Source organism: Podarcis raffonei, chromosome 2 (genome assembly GCF_027172205.1).
Source record: "Podarcis raffonei isolate rPodRaf1 chromosome 2, rPodRaf1.pri, whole genome shotgun sequence".
Lineage (NCBI taxonomy): Eukaryota > Metazoa > Chordata > Lepidosauria > Squamata > Lacertidae > Podarcis > Podarcis raffonei.
The window spans coordinates 63,403,951-63,421,512 of record NC_070603.1 but is presented as its reverse complement, the minus strand read 5'-3'; the positions used below and the strand labels follow the sequence as shown (position 1 = coordinate 63,421,512).

The following is a 17,562-nucleotide window of genomic DNA, read 5'->3' as shown; positions in this document are numbered from 1 at the left end:
ACCATCCTGTAATGTGGAAACTGCAGTTTCCATAGTAACCTTTTTGCCCCAGTTAATTCTCAGTTGCTTGACTTAATTTGCCCATATATATATATATATATATATATATATATATATATATATATGGTCTTCTCCTTCAAGTCATCTTCTGTTTTCTGGCTAAGGATGCAGTTTTCACAGTGACAGAGTCAGGGCGTTAGAGAGCTACAAAGTAGCGGGCGAAGCAGGTGTTTGGGAAGCAGTTACCCAGGCAACAAAACCAGGGCGTTCCAGAGGTGGTTGCTATGGAGAACTGGATGCTGACGAAGGCTTGTGAGGCTGAGAAGACAAATTGCCCTCATCATTATCTCCAGGCTTGTCAATCATACATATTCGCTTATTTACCTCTGAGAAGGCGAGAGCGCTAGGAGCGAAGAGGAAAACGAGAAAGTGCGTGCTCAAGAGAGGAGAGGTGTTTGTGTAAAACTTCACGCCAGGGGAGGCAGTCACCATCCAGGATGGCAACCATCACCTGCACCCGGTTCACGGAAGAATACCAGCTCTTTGAAGAGCTGGGGAAGTAAGTTTAAGACAGATACAGTGTGTGTGTTTTGGGGGCAGGGATTGTACTGGAAATGAATGAGAGTACTGGACTGAGGAGTCGGAGGGGGGGATGGAGGCATCAGCCAGAATGGGAACAGCTGGCATCCCGGGGGGGGGGAGCGGGGGGGGGGAGAAAAGGCAACGGAGTGAACAATAAAACAAACTCGCAGGAGAGCAGGGAAATGTAGGCTTTAAAGAGGGCAGGAGGGGGGCTTCCAGGAAAGCAGAGCCAGTCTTGGAGCTGGCAAAACATTTTTTCAGTCTGCTGATAAAATAAGGGTTCCATATTCCTCCACTTTTGTAAAGCAATGAGATCAGTGTGGGAAGTGTTAAAATCGCTTTCTAACATCGTTCGCGCTTGCTGTGTGTGTATACTGTACTTGTGTTGCTATCTGTAGTTCTGAGATGACCCAGCGGAAGAGGGCAAGGGCACTAGGATCCAGGTTAAAATAATTACGCCAAGTGCCACTTTCTTTTTGGGGAAGTTGATGTGCTTGATTTGCCTCGCCAAGCACAACTTTCCGGGGAAGTCGCTGTCTTCCCAGGGAACGAAGGACTGGTGATTTATAAAGCAGCCCTGGATTGCAGTTGCCCCATTGCTTATATTCCCTTAACCCTCTTTTCAGGTGAGACAGTTTTAGAGAGAACCCTGAAACCTGTGTGTAAAAACACTCACAGGTATGCAATAGAAACAGAATGAGAGAATGCCAGTTGGGTTTTTGAGACTGTAATGAACAGATGTGACAGTGTATAGTTTTGCATATTAAACCACATCTTTGCATGCACAGCTAGGTTTGCACCTCTCTTTTGCAGTCAGCTTGCATATCTCTTGTTCCGAGTATTTTTGTGTGCATATGACCACATGTGTGAATTTATATATCTGTTTCACTTTGCATATGCACTTCACTTTAAAGAATGGGAGAATTCACTTTACATGATCAAGTATCTTAGATGCATATCAGGCAATGCATATATCTTTCATGTGTCAGTAGTGTGCCTTGTATATGTGTGTCTGTATATCTATATCTATAGATATGTAACTTGTTCATAAGAGCACATTTAGATGTTCAAGACTGGAAGGATATCGCCTATAAATGATCCTCGAATAGTGAGCATTTATGGATTTTTGTGTGTTTATGTGCTTTTTCTCCACACACGTTGACAATCCTAAGTGTCTGTATAAATAATCCTTTGTTGGAGACCCTCTTGTTTGTGCTGGCATTTTTCTGTCTTTGCAACATATTGTGAATATGTGCCCCTGATTTGAATATGTAGGTGTGTCTATTTGCTGGCATTCGTGTTTCTCCAAGTCCACACAGTGGTACTTTGCATACGTATAAATGTTTGCATGCAAGTACCTGGAATTTTGGATGCATTTAGTTGCACTGGGGGATATCTTCACAGCAAACAAGATTCGAGAAGGGGTGGTAGAGGAAATTAGACTCATGTGTTAACACATGTGGTTTAGCACATGCAATTTAAAGCGGAGAACAGGACAAAGTGGGATAAATTCAGTAAGAGTCAACTCCATAGAAGTTGAACCCGTTTAAACTAGCAGGGTACATGTACCCCTCTGATGTGTGTGCACATATGCATTTGTGCAGGGAACATATTTAGATGTGGTTCACCAGACATTGCATTTATTTTCACAAACATTTGGGCTGTTGAATCATGCATAGGTGGCGGAATGATGAGTCAGTGGCCAGATCTCTGCAAAGCTTTATTTCAGTCCAGAAGATGAGTGCGATTCCTTCTTAATTGACACCTGGGAAAGACTCAAACCTGTTTCTTCGGGAAGCTTTCTAACATCACCCCTAGCCCTCATGCAGGCGCTATTTTGAGGGGTGCTAATGGCTGTGAGTCTGTGAAGTGTTCACAAGAGCCACTGAATTGGATGGAGAGCTTATAAGGAGCAGCGTTTAGATGGTACCTGGCTCAGAAAGAGAGGGCACAGTGTTCCAACAGTGTGAGAATTCAGGTTAAAAATAAAAAAAAGCTGGCTATCTTTGGTTACCTCACAACAGTTTGGTATGGTCAGCATCCATTACTGACTCCCCCCCCCCTCCCGCCCTGGCTCGTTCCCTGTTACTTCACCCAGCACTTCACTCAAACATTCCTATGGTCAGAAGGGTGTGGCAGAACTTCCATTTTTCCTCTGTTACAGCTTAGGAGGAGATTGTTGGTGTCACACAGTATCCCATGGAAGGCTGCATGTGCCTTTGGTTGTGAAATGTTATTGACTGTGACGCAGGAAGGAAAGGATAAGTGTTGCATGGAACATGTCTCTGTCTGGCGGATCTGCCCAAAGCACACTTCACCCACTGTTTTCCATAGTCCTTTGAGCAGTGAGCCACGCCGTTAAAATGTTTTCTGGATATTGCATTACATGTTACTCAACACGGTTGCAAGATGGCCACTTCCTCAGGAAGAAAGCCAAAACAAGTGGGATTTGCTGGAGAGGTTTTGTTTAACTTGAGGCACGAGGTTATGCATATCTTCATCTTAAGATATTTCAGAGTGTACTCTTATGTGGGACACTGTCAGAGATTGTTTTTACTAGACATGAAGGGGCTTGTTTGGCGGGCACCTTCTTCCAAACACAAGCAAACCCCAAAGAATGTTATTTGCATCTTAAAAGCTTATCCATGCATTTACTGAGGCAACTCATGTCCTAGTCCTCAAACTGAACTACTCACAGAGGATCCACTGGTATGCAAATTATTTGTTTCAAGAGATTATTTTGAGTACTGGGCTACTATCAATAAATTTTGGCTACATCGTCATTAGCATTATTAACATGCATTATGTTTTTGTGGAAATGCCTAATGTCACACCCTTCTCATATTGAGTAAATGTGTAACAAAAATATAGCTCTTTTAGGGAACACGTCCCCCATCCCCCTGCTTATTATATTCTAGATTCACACAGCAAAGAAATAATGGGCTTGCAAATCCCACCAGGATAAAGATGGCAGCACCAAGGGAGTAGACTTGGCATTTCTCATTCTCCCCACAGCGCTCCTAAAACATGGCTGTTTGAAAGATCTAACACACCACTGGCTATATGGAGTGTATGTTAGTTGGAAGATGTGGTGTGTGGAGGTTGCTATTTGTGTTATATAAGACAAAGGCACTCCAGGATGAGAAAGCAAAGTACATTTTGGCAGACTGCAAGCAATGAAAAGGAACTTGTGAGTATGCTGCCCCTGGTGGAGACGGAGTGAAATACCTCCGATTACGTACCTTTCCAGGGTCCTGTGGGGAACAAAGTGACTTGAGAAAGGAAATATATTCAGCATATAAAATACTGTCATTTGATATTTATGTTTGTCTTAAATTGGACTGAAAAATCATTCTTGGAACATCACTGTCTCCAGGTGGGATTCAATTAAAGTAAAGGTAAAGGTACCCCTGCCCGTACGGGCCAGTCTTGACAGACTCTGGGGTTGTGCGCCCATCTCACTCAAGAGGCCGGGGGCCAGTGCTGTCCGGAGACACTTCCGGGTCACGTGGCCAGCGTGACATCGCTGCTCAGTTGCATTCAATTGCATACTGGCAAATTCAGGTTCCACAGTGAGAGTTGATTGGGAGCTCTTGCACTGCAAAACCACTTCCCCAAAGGATCAGACCTTTTGTGTTAAGGAAAGTTCAGAATAACACTTTGATGCAACATCATTTAACCTCCCCGTAGACAAATCAGGCTGAATGTGTAGTAAACAGGTTGTGTGGAAGCACCCTTGGTTAAAGTAATTTTTTTTTGTCCAAAATCAAAGCAAAAGAAAAATCCCACCAATCCAACATAATATTATTTTTATTAGTGGTAGTAGTAGTAGTAGTAGTAGTAGTAGTTGGAACCAAGCAACCCTACTGTTTGGCCATGGAAAGAACAATTTTCAGAATTGATATCAAGTAAAGGTAGCCAAAGTGTAGAGCTTTCATTGGTAAGGAACATCCAAATTTGAATTCAGTCTTACTCATTGGAGAGGCTTCCAGTATATTGAGACACACAATAACTTCGTCAAATTCTGAGGGCAGCTTTTCCAGTGCCATATGAAACAGAACTGTTGGTAGAGAAACATTACGTTCTATCGACCATCTATCTATCTTTACCTGGCTGTGTTAAATGGTTTTAAAGTCATTTTAAGTTAACCAATCAGAACATTGTTCTAAATTAAGAGCTGATCAGTAATGGAGTGAACTTCCTAGGAAAACAGTAATTTGTATACAGTGGTGTTTTCAGTGTGAGATTAGAAAGGCGTAAGGGACACTTTGAGCATATGATGTTCTGCCACAGAGCTTTTGGTCATAGTGAGCTGCAAGTCTTCAGAATGCTGAATCAGCACATCTGAATCATCACCCCCCCCAAGGGGATTGTGCCATGTTTCCTCCTTGATCATTGCTGGTGCAAAGAGAGTAGTAAACACAGATAGCTCACAAACTAAAATTCGCCAGCAGCGCCCAATTCTCCTACAGGTCGATACCTCTTCTTAAGATTTGTATCCCTTCCTCTTTGGTTATACCAGCAGTGGTGAAACTACCCTTCGGTCCCTTCAAGCTCTGTAGTTCCAGTTTGCAATAATATCAATATATGGTTAAGACCAGCATCATGCATCTTCTAGATGCTCATATGGTCCAGCTCCAAATGGTCCACATGCACTGTACGAAAGCACAGGATAATTAAAGAGCATGGAATTCCATATCATTAGCTCCCATTTTTTGTCACCAGCAGAAATGCACACCTTTTATCCAGTAAATCAATATTAAAATTACTGTAAAAACACAAGAGCACCCTTATGTTCAAGGGCCTCTTCAGCATCCTCTTTCCCACAGTAGCCAACCAGAGGACTATAGAAAACCCAAAAGCAGAACCTAAGAGCAATAGCGCTCCCCAGCTGTTCTTCCTCGGCAACCGGCACCTGGAGGTGGTATATGGCCATCATGACAACAATAGCCATTGATCCCCATTTCCTCCATGCATTTCTCTGATCCACTTTTAGAGCTATCTAAATCAGCGTCCATCAGCACATATTGTGCAAGTGAATTTTGTAGTTCAGCTATGAGCTGTGTGAAGAAGAAGCTCCTTTTGTCTGCCCTGAATCTCCCGACATTCAGATTCATTTGCATGACCTCAAGTTCTAGTATTATGAAAGGGAGTGGGGAATATCTCTATAATAATAACAATAATTTTTCTATACTGTACATACTTTATACACAACTATCACGTTGCTCGGGACGTGGGTGGCGCTGTGGGTAAAAGCCTCAGCACCTAGGGCTTGCCGATCGAAAGGTCGCGGTTCGAATCCCTGCGGCGGGGTGCGCTCCTGTCGTTCGGTCCCAGCGCCTGCCAACCTAGCAGTTCGAAAGCACCCCTGGGTGCAAGTAGATAAATAGGGACCGCTTACTAGCGGGAAGGTAAACGGCGTTTCCGTGTGCGGCTCTGGCTCGCCAGAGCAGCGATGTCACGCTGGCCACGTGACCCGGAAGTGTCTCCGGACAGCACTGGCCCCCGGCCTCTTGAGTGAGATGGGCGCACAACCCTAGAGTCTGGCAAGACTGGCCCGTATGGGCAGGGGTACCTTTACCTTTTTATCACGTTGCTCCATTACTCTCCTGCCCTCCCCCCAATCTATAGAGCCCCCAAAGTTGTAACCCTTTCTCATGATCATTTTGCATGCCCTTTCCTATGCCTTTTCCAGCTCTACAATGCACTTTTGTGAGATGCAGGAAACAGTAGTACACAGTATTCCAAGGTGCAATCACACCATAGGTTTATTTAAAGGCATTGCAATCTTGATGTTTTTATTCGTCGATCCTTTTCCTAATGATCTCTAGCATGGAACTGTCCATTTATTCCTACTTTTTGCTTCTGGTTCTTTACTGAAGCATAGGAGAGCCTCTCCTCCTGTCCCAGGACTGCTAAGGCTTCTCAGGAGCTTTTCGGAGAGGGACGTTGTCCAAAAGATTTTGAACACCTAAGTGAACAATGTGCACTAGATCACCCCATTGGCACGCTCTCGAAAAACTCTGAAACAGAACTTACCTGTTGTAATATTGAACATTTACTGAAGCCTCAGACAGGAACCGGAGAACATATAAAATATGAGCCTGGAGAAGCTCCTTATAATTTGGTTTTGTTCTCTCTCTCTCTCTCTCTCTCACTCACACACACACACACACACACACACACACGATCTAGTATCTTTTAGATTCTTTAAAACACAATATTCCGGGGAGAGGTTACATTTTTATTTGTAATATCATTTTTTATTTCTTAGTTTTTGAAAACTGCATGATAGAGTTTAAATTTTTTTTTACAAACTATGTCTTCAATGCAGTTTTTTAAAAATTCAAATGATAAGTTTCAGTAAATTACACTTGTGATGTGGGGGGGGGAATGGTTGTAAGGTCTGACTTAATGTCATCTACGGAAAATGTAATGTCATCTATGACCTTTTTGTATCAAATATCCTCTATGTTAAGAAATAACTGGGGGGGGGGGGGAGAGACCATGACTTGCGCTGTTCAGCAAGTTTTTCATTGCGTAAAGTGTTATACAACTGCTTGGTGCTTTACAGCAGGATTATTATTATTTTTTACATCAATCTGAATCCCTGTTTACAGAAATTCACTTGGAATGAATTATTCCTGTTACAATAATCCACTGGTGTGCTTGGCAGCATTAGCTTTTCGATGGCCACTACTTTTTATTATACATCTTGACACTTAGTAGAGCCTTTGATTGCGCAAGGTCACACTGCTCCCATCCCTAGAACAAAACTAGAAGATAAGACTTTCTTTTTCCTTTGGGGCATGGGGAATGGTGATAATTAAAATGCAGGGAAGAGCTGACAGCACACCAGGAATATCCTTCTCAATGCTAGCATTACTGAGTGGGTCTAGTTAAACTGCCCCCCGCCCCCCAATCCCAGGAATGCGAAGGCAGAATTTCTAGAATTCAGTTTTCTTGCATCACTTGAAAATTTGATAGTATGGTCTAAACCCCAGTAGTTCCCTGACCTGGTGAGCTTTGAATGATTTGGGCAGGGAGTTGTAGTCCCAAACATTCAGAGTGCAGCAGGTTGGGAGAGGCAGCTCTTATCATTAGTGAGGCAGAGAAAACTAGCTTCTCTTGGGGGAAAATGCCATTGATCGATCGCTCTGAATGCACGAGCTGATACCTGACGGAAGCAGATGTTTTCCACCCTAATGTTTGTCATGGAATTGTAACAATCCTCAGTCCCAAAGAGGGTTGGGGAGGGGCAAAGAAGATGGAGAAGGGGCATAGAAATGAAGAGGGCAGGGCTGGGGGGAATCAGAGAGAGGCAAAGAAAAAGAGCAGAACGCCTCTGTCTGAGTTCTTTGAGTTCACCCCCCCCCCCTGCCATGAGCAGGCAAAAGAAGTGGCTGAGTGGAATTATCATGTGACAATATATAATCAGGCCCTTCATTCCCAGAGCTGCAGGGGGAAAAGAAAGGATTTGCTGAACAAATAAGAAGGGGAGAAATTTCCCAACCCACACTTTTCTTTCTAGAAGGGAGATAAGCCCTGAAAATGGTTTGGAGGAGGAGTGGGAGGCAGGCAGGTGGCCTCACAGGCTCACAAGTGTGAAGAACTGTGGGGAAGGAAGCTCTTTTTGCCTGGGGGATGCTGCTGCCTGTGTGGCAGGGACCTGCATGCACTCAGAAATTAAAATTAAGGCAGAAGCTGCTCTCCTCCCACTGACAGTTGGCTACTCCCCCCCCCCCAGCCTCTTCTGATATGTAAGTTTATTGGGTGTACTAAAACCTCCTTTGCCACTTTTCAGACAAAGGGAGCTCAGTTATATTCTTTGCAGTAGCCAGAGTGCATGTTCTTTGCATTTATTTCCTGTTTGTCTTCGAAGGGGCTCAACATGGTGGACTTCTGTCCCCTGGCATTATAATATATTTACAAGAGGCTGCGAGGCTGGGCAGACTGAGACATAGTGGCTGGCCCAAGCTCATCTAGTCAGCTTCATAGCTGAGTGGAAACCTGAGTCTGGTCCCCACTGGACATAGGACTCATCTACACTAATCTAACACTAAAAATGAGTTTTTAAAGGTTTATAATAATGACGTTCTTGTAAAACGTCAATAATGCATTATTAAAATGTGACACCAGAGAGCGCTGTAGAGTTCTCCCCATGAAATAAGTGGGTAGGCCTTGTAGAAAAGGAGGCAAATAAGAAATCAAGATTCCTTTTATGTTAGAATGATATCAACAACATCGTTCTAAGAATGTTTAAAGAGTGAGTATAGATCCATCCCTAGTCTACCACCAGACCACAGTGGTTCTTCAGTTATATACTGTGTGGCCTCCATCACTTTAGAAAGGCACCCGTAACTGGTCCCCTGGGTTTGCTCAAGTTGCGCCATGATGATGAGACAGTGCAGTTCTCAGGTATGGTTCTTCAACAGGTGTCCTGCATGGCATTGTTGTTATTTATTTATTTAGTATTTTCATTGCCTTGTTCTTTTTTGTCTGGGGTAGCCATGGTAGTTCCTCCCAGGTGTTGTTAGACTACAGTGCCCATCATTCTTGACTGGGGCTGATGGGAATCGGAGTCCAACAATGAGTTGGCTACCCCTGCTTTAGTAAAGCACCCCAGGAATATGGTGAAAGGGCAATATAAAAATATCACACAGATGTAAATATGAATATAAATTACACTGTAGCAGAGGGAAATATATTGCACATCCTTCAAAGCATGTAGGCATTCTGGTTAATAAATCTCCTGGAAACGTGTAACCCAGCTGAGAAGAGCCTCTCAGGCCTCGCTGGTACACTTACATCCTCACCTCCCCTGTTTCAGGAATGAGAAGTTGGTGGTGCAGGCTGCATGGGCATTGCTGATCCTGAACAAAGAGGTACCAGTACAAAAACAGCACTTTCCAAACGCCTTAGAAACTTCTGCTTTGCGAGCAGAGAACTTTTTTTAGCCAAACAGCCACATTGCCTTTTGGACCATGTCCTGAAGGCCACATACCGAGGGGGGGGGGCAGGGCCAGAGGCAAAATTAGGCAGAACAAAAAAAGGAAGTAAAATTTATCTTTGTACAGTAGGCCATCTGGTTTCATCACACACACCCTCTATTCTGCACCCAGGCAGGCAAAAGGCAGTTCAATGACACATTCCAGTCCAGGAGGGTGCAAAGCAGTGTTGGTGCCCTGGAGAGAAGAGGGTGTGTGACTCTGGGGAGGGTGTGGGGAGGAGTCCTGAGGACCAGATAGAGAGGCTTGGAGGGCCACAGGCCTGAGGTCTCCCACACCACATGGAAATTCAACCATGAGTGTCAAATGCAGGTATCCTGACCTTATATAGATAATAGATTTCAAGCATTTTTTGCTTTCAGACAGCAGGCTTATATTCATGACACTATCAACAGCAAGGCATTTATAGCATTGGCTGAATGTGTGTGTGTGTCTATTTTGAATAGTCGTAGAGAGCTGTTTTCCTGTAGAGCCATGAGCCGTAATCGTATGAGTGGATCAACACTGCTGATTATTACCAACGTTATCTTTCAATACTATGACTAAAGCTGCGCTTGCCAAATTAAACCAAAGCTGCATGTAGTTCAACATTCAGTTTCCAACAGTGGCAAACCAGATGCTACTGTGTGTGTGTGAGAGAGAGAGAGAGAGAGAGGGAGAGAGAGGGAGAGGGAGAGGGGGAGAGAGAGAGAGAGAGAGAGAGAGAGAGAGAGAGAGAGAGAGAATGGACATATTTTCCCCATTGGACTTATGGGGAAGAGGCACTTCCAAGATGCTCATTTACATCAGCTGTGAAAAGATGCTTTCTCTATATGCAGTGGTGGCAACTAGTTCACATTGAATCATACCGAATCATATTGAGGAAGGAAAGTGTGGGTGTAATAGGAGTGAAGGGGATTTTATGGATAACTCTGGACCAGCCAAATTTGGTGCCAACTGGGGATTTCCTCCCATGCAAATAGCAGGTTCAGAATGGATTTTCTTCAGGGCTGCAGCTGGGGAGGAAATTGTTAAACTCCTCCTCTCCACTTATCATAGAATCATAGTCTTGTAGTGATCCCAATAATTATCAGCCACCCTAGTGGATGTCATATGCATTTTTTTAAAGAACAAAACCAAAGTTGTATTTAACGGCAAATCTAGTTTGGTCTTTCATCTCTGCTCTCTTCTACAGACCGCCTTTGTACAATGTGCATGATCGTAGTGAAGGCTGAATGAAGGGATATATTTGCGGGGGGGGGGGGGGCTCATGTGAGCACTACTTGCTGTCGAACTTTATGCGTGTCTGAATGCCAGCAGGGATGCATCACCCACTCAACCACCTACATGCAAACTGAAATATGGACACAGTGAATCCCAGCCACGGTACACAGAACTCTATGCAATATGCTCTTGCACACATGTCCTTCTGGTTCCTTCCTGAACATGTGCGTACACAACCTTTGAAAGAGAAGAGAAAGACAGTTCCAATCTTACTATATAATAAAAATGTAAGAGTGTCGCCACATGGCTCCCCTTGAAGGATTTGTAATGCTACATCAAAATCCTGGATTTGCGTGAAGTCAGGGTGTGGCAGAGGAGCATAAGAGAAGGCAGATTGCCCAGCCGTAGTGGCCATGGCATGGGAGCTAGAAGGGAAGGTCACTGAGAATGGGAAGTGGCGGGAGAGGTCTGAATGGATATGGAATTTTAGGGTTTTTTTGTTTTTTTAAGTTTTAACAAGAAGAAATCGCAGAAATGGATGCAACACAGAAACTGACATCAAGAAGCCAACGTAATACTATAGACTCTTTCCCAGTTCCTTTCTTGCTGTACTGAAACCTTGTTTTAAATTGCTCAAACCTCTGATAAAGTTTAAAGCTGCCATTTTCCTCTCAATGTCATTCCGCTCTTCCTCCATTCTTCATACTCAAATATCTTCCTCCTCCTTTGTTCAGCTGCCTTACATGAGAGAGATAAAGCATGCAGAGCCCTCAAATATTCTACAGCACTTTCACACAGTGTATATCATTCCTTGTACTACGTGTTGTCTTCAGCATGAAGTTCCAGATTCAATGTAGAACAGATCTTTTATTAACAAGCAAACACCCGTAATATGTGCAACATCCATCAACTGAACCAAATTTTTCTTTATTTATTTATTGCATTTACATACCACATTTGTCTTCCACGGATCTCAAGGTGATGTACATGGTTCTCCTCCTCCCCATTTCATCCTTGCAAGAACCCTGTGTGGTAGGTTAGCCTAAGAGATGGTGACTGGCTTAAGGTCCCCCAGTGAGCTTCATGGCTGAGTGGGGATTCAAACACTGCTCTCCCAGGTCCTAGTCCATTGGCTTGATGGTGAAGTGTAAAGCAGGGCTGTGGAACAGAAGACTAATTAGTTGTCTTTCGGAAGTAATTGGGGAGAAGGAGTGGGGGAAGGGGACCCTCCAGGCAATACAGAAGGCCTTCGTGGATATATGTGTGCCTACAGGTACCACACGGAGAATGCCTGGGCCACAGGTTCCATGTCTCAAACATTTGTTCCTGAGCAACTTGTGAAGTTGTGAGGTGGTCCTGCATGCAGTACAAAAAGGGCAAGCTGAATATTGCTCACAAGAAGTCCAATGTGTGTGTGTGTGTGTGCTGCACGTGTAGCATGCATTGAATGCTTAGTGATAATGAGAGCAGTTAAGCCAGAGAGAAGGGGAAATGCAAAAAACAAACTACAGTTTCTATGAAGCTTGCCTATCCCTTTCATTATATCTGACCTGTTCATGGGGGGGGGGGAGGTCCTCAATTTTAAAAGAACAAGGTTACACAGTTGTACTGCACATCATGGTCTTGTCTAATCCATATGAGACACTGGTTCCCCTGAAACACACATAATACTCAGAGAATGCTTGCTAAGCCAGCCACTTCCTCCTTCCTCACATACACCCATGCACGTTCTTTTGTTAACAGGCACCTGCAGTGCTCAGATTGCTATGTGCTCACTTCATCCAAACATCTACCTTTCACCTGCCACCTCTGATTTCAAGCTACTTGAGTAAGGAGCAGCTTTCAGTGTGACTCCCCACCTAAACAAATTGGATAATGGTAGGCAGAGGTGTGACTACGTGACAGATCTAAAGGGTATGGGAGTTTCCCTATCGGCAATTTTCAATAATCTTCAAATATAGTAGTATTCACACCCTTAACAGTTTGTATTATTGACAGATTCACAGCATACATTTAGAGTACACCCAATGCACATAAAAAGCACATGACTCCCCCTAAAGATTCATGGGAACTGTAGTTTGTTAAGGATGTTGGAAATTGTAGCTCTGTCTATGAGTGAAGAAACTATAGTTCTTTGGGGGAATCCATGTGCTTTAAATGTGCATCAGATCATAGAATCACAGAACTGTACAGTTGGGAGGGACCTTGAAGGTCATCTAGTCCAACTCCCTGCAATGCAGGAATCCCACCCACAGCCGTCCCTGGGTGGGGTTAAACCACTAATGTACTTTAAATGCATGGTGTAGACCCATGTTTTAAAATATACCAGAAACCTGGAAAGGATCCATTGCTTAGAGGCAGGGCAGGGTTTGCAGGCTTGACCATGGATGGGTTGCCAAGCTTGGTGGGAGGAAATGGTGAGGAGCATGCAGTGGTGATGATCTAGCAGTGTCAGGGCCTGGGAGATCACACAGTGTGAGTGAGCTAGAGACCTTCGGGTGACCTGTTTATTCAGAATCCATCCTGATTTGCTTGCACAAATCATATATGGTGGTTAGACTACAGATGAATTCCAATGTGGGGAATATTGTCTTGGCTTTCCTGGTTATAATGCTAGTCCTTCTGTCCCATTTTCTAACATTCCTTCCAGACTGCAGTACCTGTTGTGTTATGGAATGGTGTCTTTTTGAGAAAAATTCAGCATGTCGTGCTGAATTTCATTCACACCTGTGGGGGTGGAGTCTGCAGTGGCTGCAGACATATATATATGAGATTGTTTTTGCTTAACGGGTTTTCCGTGGTAAGGGGAAATCCAGATCATTCATATATGTGTATATATATAGAGAGAGAGAGAAAGAGAGAGAGAGAGGCTGGCATTTTGATGACAATGATGTCATGTGGTTGAGCAACAGCGAGTCCACAATAAACTCCCGCCTGGAAGCATCCTGTATAGCAGAGGTGAAGACTATTCTTTTCCACCAGAGCTTCTTTCTTAGTGATAATTTGCATTGCCATAGCAACTAGTCTCCAGCTATCTAGGGGACTCTCTGCAAGTTTGAGAAACCTGTGGCAGATGGGCTGTTGGGGGCTCCCCTCCCACCCCACCCCCAGTTCTGTAAATGCAGCTTTATTTGCTTTCTTTTGTTGAAATCCTATCTGCATTGTTTGTTAACAGTGTTCTAGATATCTGGGCCAAATACCCCATTGGGAGATGGGGGGGAGGTAGAATAGCTCTAGAGCTCTGCAAAGCTTCCCCAGTAAAGCAGGGCGGGTGGGGGGAACTTGTGCCATGATGATAACATCATTTTGCATCATTGCATCCCCAGTTGTAAACATTCAGAGCGAGAGAAGAGGGAGGGGAGACTTGGAACTGCTATTTTCAGGTCAGGCTGGCTGGGGCTGATGGGATGGGAGTTGCAGTCCAAAATATCTGGAGGGCACCAGGATGTGGAAGGCAGTAGTTCTGGGTCGGTCACTGTGTATAGAACACATGGAAGGTACCAAGAGAAAGAGTGTGTATACTTGTGAGAAGCTCAAAGCTTTGCAGCCAGTGTAGTTTGTTAAGGGTTGCTTGGAACTGCAGGACCCAGAGTTCTTTGAGGGAAATAATGTGCTTCCCATGTGCTTTAAGGCTATCACGTGTATACAGCCACAATGAGCTTTAGAACCGAGAGGGAATTTGAATCTGAATTTCACATGGCCAAGCCTAGCGCTGCGTTACACTGGAGCAAAGCAGCTAGCTATGACAAGAACATGGAGGCAGGCAACTTGCAGTCTCATGCACAGCTTATTATACTTGCAAAGGCTCTGCGGGTATTAAAAGATTGCCATCTTTCCTTCCGCCCACTTGCCCTCCTACCCTAGCCAGGTACTGGAGCCCGTTGTGGAGAAATTGTCAGGGAATTGTTCTCACATCCCCCTCTCCTGCTGCTGGGAAAGCAGATGCGATTAAGACAAAAGCGCAGGGAAGGGAAACATAAAAGTAAAATCTTCAGGACCGAGAATGGATTGGTGGGCCCCTCTGTGGAGAAGAAATGCAACATTTATTTCCCTTCGTCCAAATTAAGCCCTTGGCCCTCTGGGTGAATGAGATATTAATAGTCCACTTCATACACAGGCAAAGAATAATTCTCAGGCTCCTACAGCAAAGACAGCCGGCAAGTACTCAGCCCCAGTCCCCTCTGTATAGTTAGTACAGCTACCTTAATTCTTCCAGAAGGGTCTCCTTTTTCCAAACCCCGCTCACTGCCAGGCCTGACTGCCATGTGACCCAGAACGATGGTTTCCAGCAGGGGCCCTTTGTGTGTGGGTTTGCTTTGCTACGTGAATTTCAATGAACATTTTGCTTCTGTTCCTCACACCCCGCCGCTTTCCTATTTGACTAAAGATTCATATTCATGCCCAAATTGCCCTCATCCTTCCACCCCACCGGGAAAATCAGTTACTCTCCATTCTCCTCAGAGGCTCTGGAGCCCCCTTTCCTGTGTTTATTCTTTTCCTTCTCTATATATGTTTTGCTGTGGGGAGAGATTGCTCTTGATATTTGTAATTCCTATGCCCACCCCCTCCAGGCGGAATAGATTTGGCAGAAATAGCGCTAGATACAAAGGAGCGTGATTATTTCCCGACTAAATGGAAACTGGGCGCAGGGTGGGGGGAGAAGGGTGCCTCTGATATGTGGGCCTATTAGGGAGACAAGACGCGCAGACATCACACTTGGGGGTATTTCAAATAGGGGACCCATGATTTATACCTACTACGTATGATGTCTAAAAAAGCGACTTACTCCTTCTCCCATTTTAGTTATTTCTGTCTCTAGCCCCCAGAGTGCAGAATGAGACCTCTGCATCATAAAGGCCCCACTTGAGAGACCCCCCACATGAAACGCAGCAGGGTCATTCCTGCACCACCATCCTGCACTGCATTTCAAGCCACATTTGCACAGAGTTGTTTGTGTAAGAGAGCTGGCAGGGATGTGTCCCCCGGATGCCCCCCAACCTCTTAGGTTCCCCCACCCCTCCAGCTCTGCTGTTCATTAAGCTGTCGCCTGCACTCATCTGGGCCAGTGCAGCGACTGTTAGGGTAATTTCACATTACCGCTTACTCCTCATTCACTTTTCTAATTGGATTGAACCTGGTATGAGGTTGGGGGGCGGCATCAAACAACAGTGTTCGTCAAGTAACTACAGGATCAATACAGATTGTGTGGATGTGGCTTCAAAAATCAGCCATGGGAGCGCAATGGAAGTGAAGTAAGTGGTACTAAGAACACCCCCCTACTTCCACCTTCCATTGCCCCCTGGATGCAGATCCCTAGACATTGTGAATGGCAAGTAGGATACTCTTGTGGTACCATCACTGCTTAATCTAAGCCAGGGATCACCAAGGAACATTCTGTGACACCATTATCAATTGCTGGACCCATGAGTGGTTTTTCTTTTTCTTTTTGTTTATTCTGCAAAGGGTGCATTTTCACAGCACTAACATCTAGCCACCTCAGCTTAGGGAGAAGGGCTTGCAAGGCAGCGGTTGTGGCCCTCAGGCAGGTTTCAGTCCCAGCACTGCTTACTTTATGCCCTTGGCTGGTATGAGCCATGCCTCAGTTTCCCTCAGTCAAGCATAAAGTATAGCTTCAGTTCTGAGCTCCTTGAGATTCATCAGGAATCTGGTTTGCAGGCCCAGGTGCAGTGGAGCTGCAGGCAGTGGGGCCAAGGAAAGATGTAGAGGCAATAAGCACAGGACAACCAAAATGGGATTTAAACAGGCCACAACTTTATTGATTACAGGTGTCAGCAGTTTTTGGCCTAGGCATTGGGTGTGTATCGTGACTTAACCAGCCTGACTGCTGGTTGATTTTTGGCAAGGTTAACCAAAGTTAAGCATCACCCTATAACATACCGGTACATCCAATCAGGGCAACCCCTCCAAGTTCACTATTTGGGGGTGCTGTGGCCCATCAGCCCCTGTCTGGGCATCCAGACAGAAGCATCTCCCCAGAATCACCTTAAGGGGATATGCTGATCCCTTGGGGGGGACACCCCCCATCCAATTAAACTAAGGATCCAACCCAATGTCATATCTGCCACCCGAGTGGCTAGGGCCTGAAACAAGTTGTTTATTATAAGTGGTTAAAGGCATAATAAAAAACGAGAAGGGTGAAGTATCTAATTAGGCACAAAGTCTTCTTTCCCTTAAGAGCATTCTCACACCTGTCTCTGTGGTCCTCTCCAATACCATTTGTGCACATGTGAATATTGTTAATGCAAAGTATAAAGAGGAATAGAGTGAAGGTTAGTCTGAATTTACACACAGGTCACTGTAGGGTTTTCCAGGAGTGATATTTGTGTGGGAAATGCAAGCGCCAGTTTAAACCTCACATCCGGAAACACGTTACCATTCAATTTTAGCACCACAGAGCCAAGAAATGACAAGATTCCCGCTGCAAATCTTATTTCCCAGGCAATGAATATAAGCGTACCTTCACAGCATGTCTCATTTCCTCCTTTGCCTCTACTAAGTATTAGCAAGAGGTAGTTAACTCTACTCGGTAAGGTGATTCTTCTATTTCTGCAGAGGAGGCTCAGATTAACAGAAGCCAAGCTGTTTTAGAAACTAGCAGGCCACTTCTCCCTGTAGGTAAATGGCACTGGTCAGGTCAAGGTTGAAAAAGTCAAAGCTTTGCTTTCTGGTTGAAAAGTAGCTGCCCATGAAGAGGAGAAAAGAACACGCATCTTCAGTCTTCTTTCTTGACCTCTGCTTTAATGTTTAC

General features: G+C 44.6%; 1 protein-coding gene across 4 annotated transcripts in view; it reads left to right on the top strand.

Annotated features, from left to right (window-relative positions):
• The first annotated feature begins 211 nt into the window (after window positions 1–211).
• Window positions 212–17,562, top strand: part of CAMK2A (calcium/calmodulin dependent protein kinase II alpha) — a 109,867-nt gene continuing 92,516 nt past the window's right edge. For 2 of the 4 annotated variants that reach the window (XR_008328940.1, XM_053377020.1), the window contains exon 1: window positions 212–559. Coding sequence is in view for 2 of the 4 variants with exons in the window: in XM_053377020.1 (XP_053232995.1) it covers window positions 498–559 (62 nt within the window). In the remaining 2 variants the exon portion in view is untranslated. The remainder of the gene's footprint in view (window positions 560–17,562) is intronic. The other 2 variants (XM_053377021.1, XR_008328941.1) reach the window with 2 other exon arrangements.